We start from the raw sequence: 18,601 nt of genomic DNA on the forward strand, positions 1-18,601 counted from the left end.
AGTTGCCATCTCTAAATCAATCGATTTTATCAAATCGATTTAAAAGTTCTTGTTGTTCTGTTGTTCATGTGGATTTATTTCATTTAACAATAAAATTGTTTTCACTGTTTCACAGCAAAATGCGGTTAAAATCATCAGTTTATTTAATAATTAAAATTTCATTTTCTTTTTGGATTTCACCTCTTTGGTGATTTTTTGATAAATGACATATGTCAATGTCAGATCGGAGCCAAATCAAAACAAACGATTCGTTTTACATTTCTAAGAATATAATTATTAGCTTCTTTTCGTCTTTAGTGCACATATTCTTAATTCTTCGATAAAAACATCATGAAACATTGTCTTGTAATGTATTGAGTCCCAATGTAAGAGGATAGCTTGCTATACTTTTTGATGAGATTGAATGATGACTGAACTGGAATTATCAAATTTAGTAACAATAAAATGCAAACAGCAAGTAATACGCGCAGTGCGCTTTAACATTGATGGTTCTTACTGCTTAACATGTGGGGCTGACAAGAAAATAAAACTATGGAATCCACATCGTCAATTACTTTTAAAAACTTACGGAGGACATGCGAATGAGGTTTTAGATGCTGCAGGTTCGTGTGATAGCAGTCATATTATCTCTTGCAGTAGTGATAAGTCTGTTATACTATGGGATGTGGCTACTGGCCAGCCTGTACGCAGATATCGTGGTCATGCCAGCTCCGTAACATGTGTTAAATTCAATGAAGAGTCAACTATGGTTGTTTCTGGCTCCGTTGATAATACCGTTGCCTTTTGGGATGTTGTTAGCAGAAGACAAGAGCCTGTACAAGTGTTAAAAGATGCTAAAGATACAATAACATCTATACAAGTTACGAATAATGAAATATTAACATGTTCCGTAGATTGTCATGTACGTTTGTATGATATACGTGTTGGTAAGATGATATCGGATTATATTGGACAAATAGTAACTTTTGGTAGTATAACACATGATGGACAATGCTACGTACTGAGCTGTGCGGACAGTACAATTAAGTTATTTGATAAAGATTCCGGAGAACTATTGAATACTTTCACCGGTCATGAAAGTAAAGATTACCTTTTAGAAAATGCTATTAACGAGAAAGACAGTATAATAATATCAGGATCAGCAAGTGGAGAGATATTTTATTACGATTTAATAAGTAGTAAATGTATTAAGAAATTATTACATAACCTTAATAAACCTGTTATTTCTATCAGTCATCATCCTACTGATAGTTATTTATTAAGCGCTTCTGAAGATGAAATAAAACTCTGGGGGACATCACCAATGGAAGAATAAATAACATAACATAATCTTTGATGTTTTATTTATTTAGATATTTAAATTGTTATATTCTTCAAATGACATGGGTTATGGCGGTTCAAGGTCATTGTTAAGTATTTTTTTTAAGTTGTTCGCGGAGGGACTCACGGACGTTACCTTGTGCTTTATAATTTGGTGTTAGTGTTGCCATCTTACATGTTAAAAGCCTAAAATAATGAAACGGGCCATTCACCGCAAATTATAACATCCCCTTCTACGCCTGTTTTCAACAATGTGAAATGTCAAATTTTCTACAACAACAACTTATTTCTAATTTATTATTTCTGTAACATAACCGATGAACAAAACTAATTGTTGCCGCAACTCCTATACAAAATGGCAGCCAATTACGGTTAGTCGTTAAGTGGTAAAATATTTAAGGAATTTGAGATATAACTCGGCTTAACATGAATAGTAGCAGCAAATGTAGCAGCGTTTTACTGTCGTGTTATAAAGATTACCACGGAACCACTCACTGTAATAAAAATTACAGGAAAACATTGCTTAAAAATAACATTATCAAATATAGGGTATGATGGAGCAATATTCTTTAAATAACTTTGGACTGTTACTAAAAACTTAAATAAGTAGGTAGGTGTTGTGGGAGATGAAAAGTTACTAATCTAAATGGAATGGCTAAAATATTCAATGAGAACAGATGTAAGTTTTCATCAGACATAAAATTATAGCAGTAATGCATACTTTCTAAACGCAACATATTTTGCGTTGTTCAACTGTCCGATAGCAAGTTGCAAACGATTCTAAAATCGATTGTACAAGAATCGTAACAATCGATTTTAGAATCGTTAAGGTATCTTACTTATTGTTAACGATGCTTATGCACAAAATACTATAAAATTTACTTAAAAGGAAAGGATGAAGAGTGAAACGCGAAGAGAAGAGGTTTGAATTTAATCCTCTATCACACATCTAACATAAAAGGAATAAACTATATTTTACTTTTTGAACAAGCCCGTGTAAATCTTTTCTATCAATTGAATTCTTTACTTTTCATTAAATAAAGTTTTACCTTCGAATAATTGGATAGACTAGTGAAAAAGAAAGTACTCTTAAAATCGATTTAAAAAATCGATTTTGTAAACTGTCCATCCTTATCCCATGGAACCGAATTAAAAAATTGAATTCTCAAATTCCGACAGGCGTCACTCGATCGTTTTACATTTACTACTAATAGTAGTCAAAACAATATAAATATACATCTTAAAAGTTAAATGCTAACTAGAAAATGGGTACTCGATCATCAGCCAAAATTAAACTACGTAGTCTTGCGTTCAAATGCAATATTTGTGGTCGCAGATTAATGAGTGCGGAAGCCCTCAAAACTCATCAATTGTGCATTCACAATATAACAAATAGAATAAGAACAAAAGTAACACCTAAACAGGGCATTACTAAACCTAAAACTCAGCCAACAACACAGAAAATGAAGAATTTAAAACTTGAAAAGTCAAAAAATGCACCAACTAAGATTGTAGTGAACACTAAACCAGAGGATAAAATTGAAGAGAAAGTACCAAAACGTGGAACTAAAAGTATTGAAACTACAAACGAATATGAATGTCCGAAATGTTTTAAGAATTATCCTGATTATTTCCTAGCTCATAGACATATACAAAAGTATCATTGTGTTAACAATAATAATGAAAAAGTGTAAGTAATTCCTTTAATAATAACATTTTTTAACAAATTTATAAATTGGAAACTAAATTTTAGAGGTTATGTTATCAAATCTATTCAAAAAATTCCAATTAGTTTAGTGTTTATCCCATTATAAAAGTATCAATAGAATGCTTATAAAACTATAGTTCATAGTATATTTAATTGATAAATGCAATAAAAACGATATTCATTCTTTTCTATCTATCTACTCAGCCATGAGACGCCCACTGCTGGGCATAGGCCTCCCCCAAAGATCGCCACGATGACCGATCTTGTGCCACCCGCATCCAGGACGCTCGCGCAACCTTGACCAGGTCATCGGTCCGGTTCATTCTTTTACATGTGTAGTATCTGAATACTCTTTAATACAGTCTCTATCAACTGTTATTGTGCATATTCTTTTTTACTATATAAAATAACTAGCTGTTTTCCAGCTAGTTATTAACTTATTTAGTAGCCTATATGTCCTTCAAAATATGCTCTACATCTATGCCAAATATCAATAAGATTCATAAAGCTGTTTTGGAGATATCTTCTTCCAAACATCCATCTAAACGATCACATCTTACTAATATTATAAATGTGAATGTTTCAATGGATATTTTTAGAAGGTATCTCCAAAACGGCTACATGGATCTTGCTGAAAATTGGCATAGTTTGGAAGGACACATATTTTAATAATTAAGTCTTGTTTTCGGATGGAGTCATGTGCGTCAACTATTACAAAAGTACCAACTATATATATTTTTATTTGTATTGTTTCAGGTCTGCTAATTCACCGGACCTAATAAAGCCTAACATAATGTTGGTTTGTAGTAGATGTAACCGAAGACCGAAGTCACTAGACACACATAAATGTACATCATTTAAATATGATCAGATTGAAAACGCTGCTTCGTATTTATGTATGGCTTGTAATGAAGAATTCCAAAGTTTGAGGTTATTCGACCTTCATGTGTCGGGATTACACTGTGATGGAGTTGAGAGTATGTTCTTTCCAACAAATGAAGGTATGTTCATAAAAACTATTATATAATATTAACAGTGGTAGTGAAATACCACGACCACACAGAAGACAGGCGTGAAGTGGAAGCAATTCCACCTACAGTCTGATGAGTGTGCGTCCCGGAGGCCTTATTTAGTCCACTTTCCCTCCCCACACATTTTCTTATAAGGAAAGGTTGGGAGGTGGAAGTGGAATTATCGGAATTGCTTCCACTTGAGGCGTGTCTTCTGTGTGGTCGTGGTGTTTCACTGGGCGAGCCGGGACAGTTCGTGCGATGATGTTTAAGCGGGCTCTACCACTTTTAACAACAAATCTTATTTTCAGTATTCCAAACATGGAAAGAAGATGTAGTTAAACAGACAGGAATAAATTATTACGTACTTGGTAATTACAGTTACAAACAAATGTTCCGATGTCCGTGTATCCCAGATGATAATGTTAATAGTGATATAATACCTTATTTATGTCCATCAAGTATTGTAGTACAGGAGCTATCGAAAGGAATTCAAGTTCATTATTATATGAAACATTACAGTCATGCTTGTGGTATATACGTTTTACCCGATGAATTTAAAAAATATATGTTTTCAACGCTCCTACAGAACGAAGAGGCATATACAGAAATTGATATTAAAGCAAATGGAACGGAGATATATCAACAATTTAAACAATTGATGGATTGTATTGTGCAGGATGCTGCGAATGTTAAAATAGATTCGCTGAAAATATTACTAACTAAAGCTTTAGATATGACAACGGTGTTGAGTAATGAAGTTGAAACGGACAGTGCATTTATGTCAATGAAATTGATAATAGACAATAATATTATTGGATTATTAAATTCAAATCAACATGTTAAAAGGAAGAATGTGTTGAATGAAAAAAAAAATGAACCTATAACGAAAAGATTTAAAACGAGGACATATCAAAATAAAGACTGTAAAGAAAGTTTGGATGATGCGTCTATAAAGATTGTTAATTCATTCTCTTTAGCCGAACATGAAATTGTAAATGCAATCAATGAAGATAATGAAACTATAGGTGCACCGGAAAATAATACAACGGATTCACAATCCAGTTCAGATAAAGAGAAAGATGATATTAAAGTTAATAAGAAATTGGACCAATCATCGTCTTCCTTCGCTGATTCTTATAAGGTGTTTGTCAAACAATTATCAGAACCAGGTCCGCCTTTACGTAAGAGAAAATTTAGTACGACTAAAAATAAATGTGAAAGTCTTACTAAAGAAGCAAATGTTGAAGAAGAAATTAATGTAACATCTGATATGAAACAAAAAGATGTCCCAATAATACCAAAAGATTATAAATATGAAATAAAAGAACAAGAAAATGACTGTAATATACTGATACTTAAAATATAAAAAAAAACGGTAATAAAATATATATAGGTATGCAAACTTTATGGTGGTTCACAATATTGCGTCGCGCAACACAATTTTACTATGGATTTCTGTAGACACTAAATTAACACATAGATTTTGTCTTTGAAAAAAAAACAAAGACATGTCACTGACCTCTTTAAATAGACGTGCTATAAACTTAAGGATTTTGTGCTTGTTTGATTTTCGCCATTTTGACGCTGACGGTTGCGATTGCGGTGGCGAGGATTCGGATTAATTATCAGCAAACTCATCAGACGCAAGACGGAAGCAAGAGCTTATCCATTTATAGAGATTGGTGTAAAAAGCAATAACAGTATACAATTAACCTACAATATTGCCATCTCGTTCATTTTCTTTGTGTAAAACAGAGATAGTAATAGGTTGTATAGAGTAACAAAGCTTTTAGTTGACTCCGCCATAAAGTTTGAATCTTGTAATACTTTTATGTTACAAACGGTTAATCAAAACTTACGGAATTGTGGTTTCTTTTATACAAATAAGTTTATTGTTTTTTTTTTATTTTTTTTCTGTATACCATAGATTAATTGTCATTCTGATTAAAATGCTTAAAGTGATATTAAATTTTTGTTGACTACGAAATACATTTTCTTGGCGGAAGACTTTTTACACTTTCCTATCGTAGTTTTGAATAAAATCAAATCCATTTGCAATATTTTAAATTATGTTTCAATTTAATCATGTCGGTATTTTAATCAGAACATCATTTTTTGATATTTCACGTACTGTATATTGTTAGTTTGTATGGTTAGATGTAATAATAAAAAGTTGTAAATTTTAAGGAAGTTTTATTGCACAAAGTAACTGTCGCTCGCGACTCCATCCGTGTAAAACGAAAGAAACTTAATAAGTAGTCTATGAGTTCTTCCAGACTATGTTCTACATCTATGTAAAGTTTCAATGATATTTATTGAGCTATTCAATCCGTACATCCAAATATTCGTATTTATAATATTAGTAAAACATCGTAATTGATAAAAGCATTACAACTAGTTTGTCTAATACAAAATATCAACGAGTAGAAGGACAATTGGTTTGGATGTTACATAACACTTGCATACATAATAAGTATTTTCATAAAAAGTTTTTAATTCTTACAGTATTATTATGTTCAACGATCGAACAAAAGCCGCCATTTTAGTAGAAAAAAAATATTTTATTTTTTTAAACTACAGACAATGTAAAATTTGTCTGAACTTTTGTAGTCTCATAATCTTTGACTCTTGTCATCTTTGTAAATGTCAAAACATCAATTTTGAATTTGAAATAAACCAAAACATAACGGTTTTGATGTTTTTGTTTTGCAATACTTATATTCGTTTAAATTATATTAATTTCAGATTAGGATATAATAGAAAACATGAGTAACGCCACCAAAATGCGTAAGTACAATTTGTATTTCGTAAATTAGTTTTTAAAAAAATGTGATAACTATGTTTTTACAAATGTTTTATCGCAAACCCATAAAAGTAAAGAGAGAAAAGTGATAGAGATTGAAAGAAATCTGAACAGTCTTTTGTGCCTTCAAGAAAAGTGCGTACTGCCTAACCGTCAACGCATTTGTTATGTTGTTTGCGTCCAAAGTCGTCTGATGAATTAATATTATGCTTGTACAATACGTTCAACTGTTCGGGAGATAACTTCAAGCAAACATGCATCCAACTAAACATTCACATTTATGTAAGATTGTCTTTTTCTAGAACTGGATGAATTAGAAAGGCTGATGAGTAGAATGCCAAGAGAGCTCTGCTGTACAACATTACTACCGGAATTCGGTGTACGTTGGCGTGACATGGCTAAAGCAATACGAAGTGCCCGTATGTCAATGACATCAGCAAGTATTGCAAGAATTGTATGCAGGAAGGTAGCTAAGAATCTACCTGCGTTAACTGTTGATGAGATTATAGCTAAATTGAGGTTGCAGAGTAAGTAAATGCTTTTTTAAATTATGTAATAACGTATCTGTCGACCGCGACTCTGTCCGCGCGTTAACTTACTAAGTAGCCTGTGTTCAGACTATGTTCTACATATATGTGAAATTGCATCAAGATCCGTTCAGTTGTTCCAGAGATACCTTCTAACAAACATACATCTAAATATTTCCATTTAAAATATTAGTCAGATATCACCACCAATGTTTGGGGGAGGCCTATGCCCAGCAGTGGGCGATTATGGCTGAGAAAGAAGAAGAAGATACACAGACAATATTATTGACCTTTCCAATTACTAAAATGACTAAATAGTAATGCCATAAAAGATATCATTTTATTCATCAGAGAATTTGAAATATAAATTAGTAGAGACAAGAAATATGCTAATTAATTTGATAATTAATAACTTTTGCAGTGACTTTAGGGTCTAATACACAAAGCCCCCCCTTTTTTCCCCAGAAAGGAATGCTTTATGCATACTCCGCGACCCGGGGGGACGCGGTAGTTATGTTGCATTCTCCTCCATAGCAGAGGCATACCCACTTAACCTCTCTGTTCCTCCAACGCATCGGGACGGGACCACGGGCACGCTTTTGCTCTCGTCCGCGGCCCAAGCCCCAGACCCCTGGTTACCTTTTATAAAAAAAATCTAACACCAGTTTAATAGCACTTTGGTTAAATTCACATTAAAATTTGTACAATGCAAATACTAATACTTTAGTGTTTAAGTTAAAAGACCCATGTAACTCACAAGAGGTTTTTTAACTTTTGTAAATACTAATTAGTAACTTTCTATCTTAATTTTAGCATAATCTGGATGACCGACCTTTGCTCAGTATTTTGTTTTTTAAATTGTGTTTTTTGGAAATTATATTTAAGTACGAATTACTATTAAAACGATGAAATATGAATAATATTTTTCGATCTTACCGATAGAAAAAGTTAAGTTTACGTTTAAGTTGATTGTCGACAAAACACGAATAAAATGACATTATCTAAAAATGATTCCTAGCTAGATAGATTTATCGCCCCCGAAACCCTCTATATACTAAATTTTATGAAAATCGTTGGAGCCGATTCCGAGATTCCAATTATATATATATACAAGAATTGCTCATTTAAAGATATAAGATATTTATTCATGTTTTTTTATACTTCCAGTGGTGGCAATACAGAGTCGCATTTGGCATGTGATTAATCTACAAGAACCTGTAGGTGATTCATGGGAACCAGATGAATTGCCCGAGAGGCTAGTTGACGCGCTGACGACTGCACGCGTCGGTAAGAATAAGAGCCCAGAGGTATGTTTCATGTAGTTTACTTTAAAAACTTTATTTTTAAACCAGCATACATTCAAAAACTTAATGTTTGAAATATTTGTAACACAAAACCTTATTTGTATTATAATTATACTAATATTTCAAACCTAAATGATAATAGTTCATCATAAAGACATCATCAGCTCACTATATATCCCCACTGAGGGTCTCAGTCTACCATAAGTGAGAGTATGTGATAGTGAATGCTGGCCCAGTGCATGACTTCACACACAATGTTTCCTTCATCGTAACAATATAGGATAAATGTAACACAGTGGTGCTGACAGACTTACAAACATTTTATTTATGTAGATAATTTATATTCCCAGGTCCAAACAGTCCAGATAGGTGATTTAGTGTTTGTAAGTGTACAACTCAAGTCTGAAGTTAGATGTAGTGCTCCATTGTACTTGGCTATGCCTTTAGGGCTCCCCGTTGCATTGGTTAGTTCGGTGAAATCTAATGGTGTACTGCAAGCTTGTGTATTAGGTGAGTAACTAATCTTTTATATATATAATTCTTCTGTGAGTGTGTATGTCACTGAACTTCTCTCAAACGACTGGACCGATTTTGATGAAATTTTTTGTGTGTGTTCAAGGGGATCTGGGAATGTTTTAGATTCACAATTTTCATCAAATATTAACTTCATATTAATTTATTCAAATTAAAGACGTGTAGACAGGACATCGTTTGTCGGGTCCGCTAGTATTATTATAAGGTAGAAGGTAAACTCAAGTTGGTAATGGTTATTTTTTTAAAGTTGTTTGTATTGCTTATTTATTGTATTGACATATGGATTTTGCCAAACCATTTGATTTTTTTTCGACAATATTTTTTTTTGGAATTGCGTATTTAAGGTTCGAAGGTTTTTTTTTATTTTCAAATTTTACAGGTTTAGGATATAAAAATTTTACTGACGCAAACTTGAACGGTAGACATATACCATCCCTACTTCGTATCCACGGCGGTTGGGATGAAAACCTTGGGTACATGACTGAAATACCAAAATACGATCCCGTACCAATTGTCACTAAAACCGGTATAGATTATACCAATAAAGCATACGATGAACATTACGTTAATACAATATTAGGACCGGATCCACCTTTGTTGACAGATTTACATATAACAACTGCTAAAATGTTCTTCAATAATATGGATAATAGATTGATAACTATAAAAGCTCATTTATCAAGTCAAAATATAGCGAAAACTTTAAAAACTTTAGTAATTAAAGGTGCATTGAGACCTACTTCTGAATTATTGCATGTTTTACATACAGCTAAATCGAATAGGTTAGAAAATTATACGGAAAGCGAATAAATGGATGACAAATCGCTTGACATATCAGCTGGTCGATCCAAGATGGCGGAAATCAATAAGGCACAGAATGAAACGGCTTATAGCCAGTACAGTGAATATGCTTTCTCTGTTTTTTTCTAAGAGAATGTAAGAGATAGCAATATTAGATGTTTCGAATGATGATTCGCTCAACACTTACTGCCAACGAATTTTGCGAGTTTATATGAAAAAATTGTAGCAATGAAAGTGTTAATTATTGTAAATTAAATTAATTAACTAAGTAATATATGATAAAACCTTAAATAATTGTTTTTTATTTTACCTATTCCTTTGAATATCTGCATGAATTTCTTCGTTTTTTGTTTCTTCTTATTTCATAAAATAAAACTCAATAAATTGACAAGATATTTTATTTAAACCACCACATTAGATTCTAAACAAACTTATAGAAACAAAGTATAGACTAGAAATATATTAAATCTATATTTTTGAAAGAAGTTTATTGGACTAAATTAAAAAAAAATCGCAAGACGAAAAAAAAACTCCACCAGAGCAAAAAAAAACAAAGGCATTTCAAATAAGTCCAATAAACCTCTTTATAAACTGAAAAGGAAAAAAAACACTTCAATTCCATAACAAAAAACAATAAAATACTTCGACTAGTGCCTAAGGATGGCAACATTTTTTATATTAATGGCATCTCAATATTAAAAAAAAATTTCGCACCAAAACAACTGTCATGAAAAATCGTCAAAATTAATCAATTTGAAAAGCCTTTTAGCTTTATTTATGGAAGAGTTATGGTATTATACATAAAAATTATATGGTTTTCAAGATTTTCGACTTTGAAATAATTTCAAAGCTATGTAGAGATTTTTATTTTATAAAAAACAATATAATGTCGTACATACACCAATATTAAGCACAACTACAATTGAGTCAAAAACTTTCTCAGTTAAGATTTAATCCAACACATGCCCCATTTAATTACCAATTAACGACTAAACGTAATATTCGTTGATATCTAGATATGTAACAAATAACCGATCAAGCAAAAAAAAAAATTACTTAAAAACGATAGTATCAATAAAAAATATATGAATTTCTTTTAAAAATATGGCAACACCAATACAGATGACACTAAAGAGATCATATAGTTCAACAAACATATGACTTTCCTTAACTATAACGATGATGCATACAACCTTACCGTAACATTTGACAAAATGCATTCCCTCCAAAGCGATTCCATAACGAACTTCAAAAATGTATAGACAACTTTGGATAAGTCACGTGATTGTCACGCGTCCATACATTTGTAGTTCGCTATGGTATCTGTTAGTAAGCAAAATAAATGATATGGTCGTTAGTTCCAGCATATAACTTTATAAAGTTTTAATGAATTAGACCTCAAAAAATACCCCAATGTGTTTATTTAAGATATGAAAAATAAAATAAAAAAAAGTCGACTATTATTGCCAATGGTTAATTTTTTAAAAATTAAAAAATTTGAAATTTAATTTCGTTATAATTTTTTTTTATGTTAGACATATAATACATATATATTTAAATTTAACTATCTACGCAAGCACATGAAAGTTTTTACACAGTTTGTTAATATAGTTAAAAATTATTGAGCAGATTCTACAGACAAAGTCTAGATTTAATAGTTACTAATTCTTAAAAAAGTTCTATGCGTAGTATTCAACTGCAGTAATTTTTTTTTTATAAGAGAAACGGGGGCAAGCGAGCGGCGGGAACACCGAGGTGATCAACGATACCCATGTACAGCCGCAGCAGGACCAGAGGAACTGCAGATGCGTTGCCGGCCTTTAAGGAAATGGTATACTCGCTTCTTCACGATTCTAGTATAAACATATCGTTGTCTCTATTTTGTTAAGAGGAATGACAAGGATGACAATATTACTGTCTTTCGGTCTCTACATGTCAGCATAATCAAGAGTGACAGTATCACTAAAATGACCACAGATACAGAATGTTGCCATAGCAACATCCGTCAAATTTCACATGAAAAATTAGAAAACAAGTTGTAAGATGAACAGAAATTATTCAAAACAAGATAAGAAATTACTATGGAGAACTGATCGCCAACATTTGTTAATCGGAGAGGCATTTCAAGAAGAAAAATGAAAAAGTTTTTTTTTGCTAGAATGACACTAGAGTTTAGATGTTAGTTTTTCTCCTTATCACTGCTAGTGTTCGAAAGAATTTTGGCGGAAAACTAAAGAGGCATAGACTAAAAAAAGCTAATGCTAAAACGTTATACAATATTCACATTTTGACAGCTGTCACTCGATAGTGATGTAACCAAAGAATCGGAAACATAAAATACCGATTCATCGATTAATCAATAAAATCGATAACATGTCATCAAAATATTTAGTTGTTTCAATTTCTAATTTTCCTTGATTGAAGGCGATATATTATAAGCAACTAACTGTCGCCCGCGACTCCATCCGCGCGGGATTATAAAATAGATAGCTCGATATGCTCACAAAATTTCATGAGAATCGGTCAAGCCGTTTCGGAGGAGTATGGGAACGAAAATTGTGACACGAGAATTTTATATATAAGATAATATAAGCGAGGTTATTTTTCAAAAGACAAATTTTGGCAAGATACGAATATCAATAGTAAATCAGGACATCAAATATTTACAAACAATTTAAAACAAACATTAGCACCAAGTTTGAAACGCGACAGCGTTAAATCAAATTTATAGCAAGCTATAATTTTTTTTATTGCAACACCCTTACCATAGACAATTATTTTTTTCTTAAGTTACGTTTAATCCTTAATGATAATGAAAATCTTCCACAAATCTAATAATCTACGAAGAAATTGTATTTAAAAACCTTATTTATCCTAAAAAAATGTTTTTAAAATTACTATTTGTAATAGAATTTTGTACTGAAAAACGGCCGATTCAATTTTTCCCCCTTTTTTCACTATCTTACCATAGATTAAAGACTTTAGTTCTAGATTTCAAAGAACTGAAAATCCAGGTATTCAGGTTTCAAGAGAATATAGGATATTTTTATACTTTTCTTAGCAACAGAATTTCCAAAAACTAAAAAAAAGTTGATGAAATGAAAATCCACATTTATCCAAAAAAAGATAAATTAGTTTTCTAAAGGCTGAGACATGGATAATATAAATAATTCAATTTAAAGTAAACACCTTACATTAAGATATAGATTATAAAAAATCTAGAGCAAAGTCAATCTATGGTAAGATCTTCCAATCACTATTCTACGATCACATTATGCCAACTGATCACAGATTTTTTTAAACCCTGCCACTTCATTGCCGCTACGTAAAAATATTATTTAAGATATTTTATTCTGTAAAATTTTTTTTTTGATGTGACAATCACAAAAAAAATATAAATGCCATCCCAGCTACTATTGGGTATCTTATATTATTTGTTTTTAATTTCTAATGTGTGAAATAGATTGAAAAAAAAAAACTTTTTCAGTAGCGGCAATACCATTTTCAAATCCATCTCAAATATCATTCCAATTCTTTCCCATCCTTCAAATCCATATTTAAATATACTAACTATATAATAATATGTATATAATAAATAAAAATATCCATAAACAAGGAATATACAGACATTGTACAAACATATTCTTATTTTTTCTTCCATTTGACAGTAGTCTATGGTTACCATAAAATTAAAAGACAATTTCGACCATAGACAATTACTGCGAATGACAATTACAAATGAGTCATTCGTAAGATGTTAACTGGCTTCGTTCACACTTATTCTGACATATTCCTGTCTCTGTTTCGTCAAAGAGAAAGAAAGAGAAGGGAATATGTCACTGTCACTTTAAATATGACTAAAAAAAACACAATAAAGTATTTAAGATTCAAATTAAAATTATAAATGTTACATTTTAGCGCCAATTGTCAAGTGACGCCTGCGCCATCTTGATATTTATGCCGCCATTTTGCAAACGTCAAATAATTTTTCCTATTCAACGTGTCAAAGTCGAAAAATGACATAAATCAGTCTAAAATAGACTTTAATTCTTTGAAAAATTATATCTTAGCGAACAAAATGTACCAAATATATATTTTAATTTAACTATTGTTAATTTAAACCGTATCCTATTGTAATAAGGCTTATTTTACAATGTCAAATATAAGTCATACCTTCTAAGTGGATTTCGCATCTTCAGTTTTGTTGGTATTTTTTAAATCTGAATCAATATGTGACATAGTCATGTGTCGTCTGAAAAATTAAACAATAACTTCAAGATAACACTATTTAATCACCCTTAACTTAGGGTAGGCTCCGAGCCCCTCGGTGGGGACGTATAGTGAGCTGATGATGATGAACACAATTTAAAAAAAAAATCTATGACACTCTTTGTAAGAATACGAATCGAATGACACCTCACTTGTTAAAATATGTTCACTTGTTTACGATACAGGATGTCACAATTAAACTTGTCTTTACTAATATTATAAATAGGATACATCCTCACTGAGGGCTCTGAATCTACCCTAAGTGAGACTATGTGATAGAGAATGCTGGTCCAGTGCAAGACTTCACACATTTGACTTTCTCAGATATGTGTAGCATCACAGTTTCCTTTACCGTAAGAACATATGATAAATGTACATATGTAAAACACATTGGTACATGACGGGATTCGAACTCAAGACCTGCGTTACAAGCCTAGTGTTCAACCACTGAGCCACTAACAATCTTTTGTTTGTTTGTATTAAATATTCACGGAAACTACTAAACTGATTTCACAGTTGAGAAGTTACACTATCTCCAAGTGACGTAGACTACATTTGTTGCTAGATTTTTTAAATGATAGATGTTTGTTAGAAGATATCTCCAGAACGGCTGTATGGATCACACTGAAATTTGTCATAGATGTAGAACATAGGAAGAACACATAGGATACTAAGTTTTTTTTTTTATTTTGATAAACACTGGATTACGGCTAGTTCTTACCTCAAACCTCTTTCCCCACGGAATGATAAACTGCAAAGTGGACAATGTTCCCATTGTTGACTCTTTTCCGATCCTTTTTGATTGCTTTTCAATATAGGAACATCTTCGGATGGCTTAGTTGCTTTATCTTGTTTTTGTTGATTGTTTTGTGTTGATTTAGATTTTTGTTTAGATTCTACAAAAAAAAAGATTAATTAATATCTTACTAATATAACAAATGCGAATGTTTAGAAAAGCATCGGTGGCTCAGAGGTCAAGCACTTGACTCGTAATCTGCAGGTCCTAGGTTCGAATCCCGCCATGTACCAATGTGTTTTTCTATTTCCGATTTACATATGTAGATTTATCCGACGTTCTTACGGTGAAGGAAAACATCGTGATGCTGCACATATCTGAGAAGAAATTCAAAGATATGTGTGAAGTCAACTCGCACTTGATCAGCGTGGTTGACTATGGCCTAGTCACTCGTGACTTGGGGTACAGTCCGAGGCCCTCGGTGGGGACGTATAGTCAGCTGATGATGATGATAAATGTTTAGATGGATGTTTGTTAGAAGTTATCTCCAGAACGTCTGCATGGATCTTGCTGAAATTTGTCATAGATGTAGAACATAGTCTGGAAGAGCACATAGGCAACTAAGGTTTTTTTTATAGCCATGCAGACGGAGTCGCGGGCGACAGCTAGTACATCTGTTTAATTTAAGATCAGCCGACCTTTGTGTACTTCACTAATTAAAACCAACTAAAAACACAAATGGTCCTTCAAGTCGGATTTACCTTTAGCAACAATAACAATATTAGGCACGCCCATGACACTGTCAGGTGACTCACTCTGACTGTTCCTTGTGTCAATGTCAACACGACTGAGTGGTATCACTTCATCACTTGAACAATCACTGTCACTCCGAGTCTTGTTTGTCTGATGTTTCTTGACGCGCTTCCGAAATCTGTAAGGAGGTTCCTAAATATGTAAAATCTACTCCAAGGAAGAGAACACACTGAAAAAGAATATTTCCCTTCCTGTACATCCTTTCTCTAGCCATTTTCACCTTCCTATTTCACTGTAATGAAATTTGGCAATATAGAATATATACGGTACTACGTTTTTTTAATTCTCGTGGATAGAGCCGCGGGCGACAGCTAGTAGAGCTAGACATTATATTATAAAGGAAAACTGCCCCAGAAGGTGTAAAATTTTTAAGTTTAAAAAAATGCCTTTTATTTTTTTTAATACCCAGAGGGGAATTTTTATTTTATTTTTCTGGTGACCCTTGTGACCACCCCTATCATCCCCCTTCCTATACACGTAACCTTTTGGGACACCCTATATAGACTTAATATATAGATTTTTTTTAATGCAGACAAAGTTTGTAAATACGAACCTTTTCCTTGGTCTTTTATAAACAGGAGCAGGTTTATTTAGTTTGGTTTCTTCGTTGTTATTTATATTTATGTATTTTTCACATTTACTGATAGCTCTCTCCTGGTCCGTACTACTGGATAGTGAGCTCTTGTCGCAGGCAAACAGATCTGTTTCGTTACTAAGTTCATTGCTGTCCAATTGATCACTGAAAATATATAAAATGTATAGAAAAACTTGAAAATATTTTGTTCAGTTAAATATACACAAGAGTTATTTTTTCGTTGTAACTGACCTATACAAGTGAGAAACTGGAATTAAAGCAAAACCCTTTTGAGAAATTATAGTACCTTGTACTGTTGCTTCTCCAGGTTTTACTGTATTTAAAATGGGGATTTTTTTTATAATATAAGGTGACAAATGAGCGAGTGGCAACCTGAAATCGCTGAAATAGCGAAGTGACCGTTACCCATAGACATACGAAATTGCATATGGGTTACCTACCTTTAATCGACAGAGAGGATGCACAGAAAGAAAAAATCTTAACTTCCCATGCATTCTCGCATCCGGAAAGTCCACTTGTACTTCCTATCCTTTCCTTATTAAAAAGGGTGGGAAGTGAAAGAGGACTAAATTAGGCCTCCGGGATGTACACTAATCAGACGAAACGCGGAATTGCTTCCACTTCATGCCTGTCTTCTGTGTGGTCGTGGTATTTCACCGGGCGAGCCGGGCCAATTCAATTTTGTGTTTACTTTCTTATTTAAAAAAAAAAGTATAAGATTATTAACAGTATCGTCAATTTTTAGTGCATAGCTAATAAAGGAGACAAATTCTTTTATAACTTGTTGCTGGCTGTTATTGTTTTTATTAAAAAAAACAAAACCTTGGAATAAATGACCTACTTTCTGTAAACAAAATATTGGCTGATATTGAATAATTTAGACCTTGTATTAAAAAAAAACTGTTAGGAAACATCAAACACTAGTACTAGTTTGATTTCCAAACATAATCCGAGTTTTTTTACAAAGAGAATGATGAAAATATATATCAATTAAGTTTATATACATAGATGAACATACATACTTATAGATTAAGTGTTTTATACTTTTGATGTCTAAAAAATGATTGATTTATAAAATGTAATTTTGAATTAATGACAATTTTGAGTAAATTTATCCAAACAAAAGGCCTTTGGAAACCTTTTTTGTCTCACTTTTGTGCTCCTTATTAGCTATCTATAGGTTACAAATATATGTTTATACCAGTTCTGATATGGTCTTCTTGTTGATCCTTATTTAAATTTTTAAAAGATGAACAAAAAAAATTGTCTTACCTGCAATCTGAGATATCACTTTGTGATCCAGTTTCAAGTTTTTTGATTTGAAACGTTATATTTATCCTTTTATAAATCTCTTCAGTGATATTACGACATTTTTCCTTAGGGTTCAAAGTTTCACCGGAAATTTTCGACCAAGCAGCGTCTTGTACGGTCGACATTGTTCCAATTGGAATCTTATAAGTATTTTCTTATTTAATTGCCATTTTTAATAAAGTAATTTCGTTAAAACGAACAATTTTAACCATGTTTAACACGGTGAAAAGTAATAAGAAAAAGCCAATATTGTGGCAGTGTAAAAATGGCGGGATTTGACCAAATATTATGCTTGGAACAATGTTATTTATGCCAATGTTAAATATGTAATTCTTGACTCAATTCTTAAATGTTGAAATCGAAAAATTTTCCTTCAACGTTTCGACACTTTTAGTATACATAAAAACAAAGGATAGTCAATAATGGCACTCAAGTCAATGATAGAACTTATATATATAAATAATAAGACTAGATATATAATGGTTCCAGCACTCTCAAAGAGCACAATTCAACAATAATAAAACATAAATAACACTAAGAACTAAATTAAAACTACAATAGCTTTTGCGGTGTTTTTTTTTGAGGTTTTTTGACGTTTTAAATTTAGTGTTGCTTGCCGTTAATTGCTCATAATTTTAAAATGAAAAACCACTTTCCGGCATAGGCAACACATTAATATTATTTTCGCGATGTTATTATGATGTTTGTGGAGATAAACAAGTTGCGAAATGTACAAGGTACTTTTATTGTGCTTTTATCAAGGATTATTAACACTTTAGGCTGAGGTTCAATACCAAAGCACGCTTTAACTTCTCTTGGAACAAAGGAAATGATTTTCGATTGATAAAAGTTGACTTTGATGGATGT

General features: G+C 32.1%; 4 protein-coding genes across 4 annotated transcripts; 3 read left to right on the plus strand and 1 right to left on the minus strand.

The window, feature by feature from the left end:
- Positions 1-228: 228 nt before the first annotated feature.
- On the plus strand, positions 229-1,344 carry LOC106114610 (WD repeat domain-containing protein 83). Its single transcript, XM_013307878.1, has one exon. It carries the CDS (start codon positions 404-406, stop codon positions 1,313-1,315), a length of 912 nt encoding a protein of 303 aa, XP_013163332.1. The 5' UTR covers positions 229-403; the 3' UTR covers positions 1,316-1,344.
- A 1,151-nt stretch (positions 1,345-2,495) lies between these two features.
- On the plus strand, positions 2,496-5,542 carry LOC106114714 (uncharacterized). Its single transcript, XM_013308018.1, has 3 exons — positions 2,496-3,010; positions 3,785-4,029; positions 4,350-5,542. Exons 1-3 carry the CDS (start codon positions 2,586-2,588, stop codon positions 5,405-5,407), a joined length of 1,728 nt encoding a protein of 575 aa, XP_013163472.1. The 5' UTR covers positions 2,496-2,585; the 3' UTR covers positions 5,408-5,542.
- Positions 5,543-6,723: 1,181 nt separating this feature from the next.
- On the plus strand, positions 6,724-10,223 carry LOC106114715 (uncharacterized). The gene is made up of 5 exons (XM_013308019.1): positions 6,724-6,828; positions 7,147-7,371; positions 8,539-8,678; positions 9,026-9,185; positions 9,589-10,223. The coding sequence occupies exons 1-5, from the start codon at positions 6,807-6,809 to the stop codon at positions 10,017-10,019; spliced, it is 978 nt and encodes a 325-aa protein (XP_013163473.1). The 5' UTR covers positions 6,724-6,806; the 3' UTR covers positions 10,020-10,223.
- Positions 10,224-13,126: 2,903 nt separating this feature from the next.
- On the minus strand, positions 13,127-18,514 carry LOC106114742 (uncharacterized). Its single transcript, XM_013308059.1, has 5 exons — positions 17,696-18,514; positions 16,382-16,567; positions 15,777-15,946; positions 15,001-15,175; positions 13,127-14,262 (listed from the first exon to the last, which is right to left on the minus strand). Exons 1-5 carry the CDS (start codon positions 17,857-17,859, stop codon positions 14,187-14,189), a joined length of 771 nt encoding a protein of 256 aa, XP_013163513.1. The 5' UTR covers positions 17,860-18,514; the 3' UTR covers positions 13,127-14,186.
- Positions 18,515-18,601: the final 87 nt, after the last annotated feature.

The sequence above is a fragment of the Papilio xuthus genome, unplaced genomic scaffold, assembly GCF_000836235.2.
Source record: "Papilio xuthus unplaced genomic scaffold, Pxut_1.1 DF828037.1, whole genome shotgun sequence".
Classification (NCBI taxonomy): domain Eukaryota; kingdom Metazoa; phylum Arthropoda; class Insecta; order Lepidoptera; family Papilionidae; genus Papilio; species Papilio xuthus.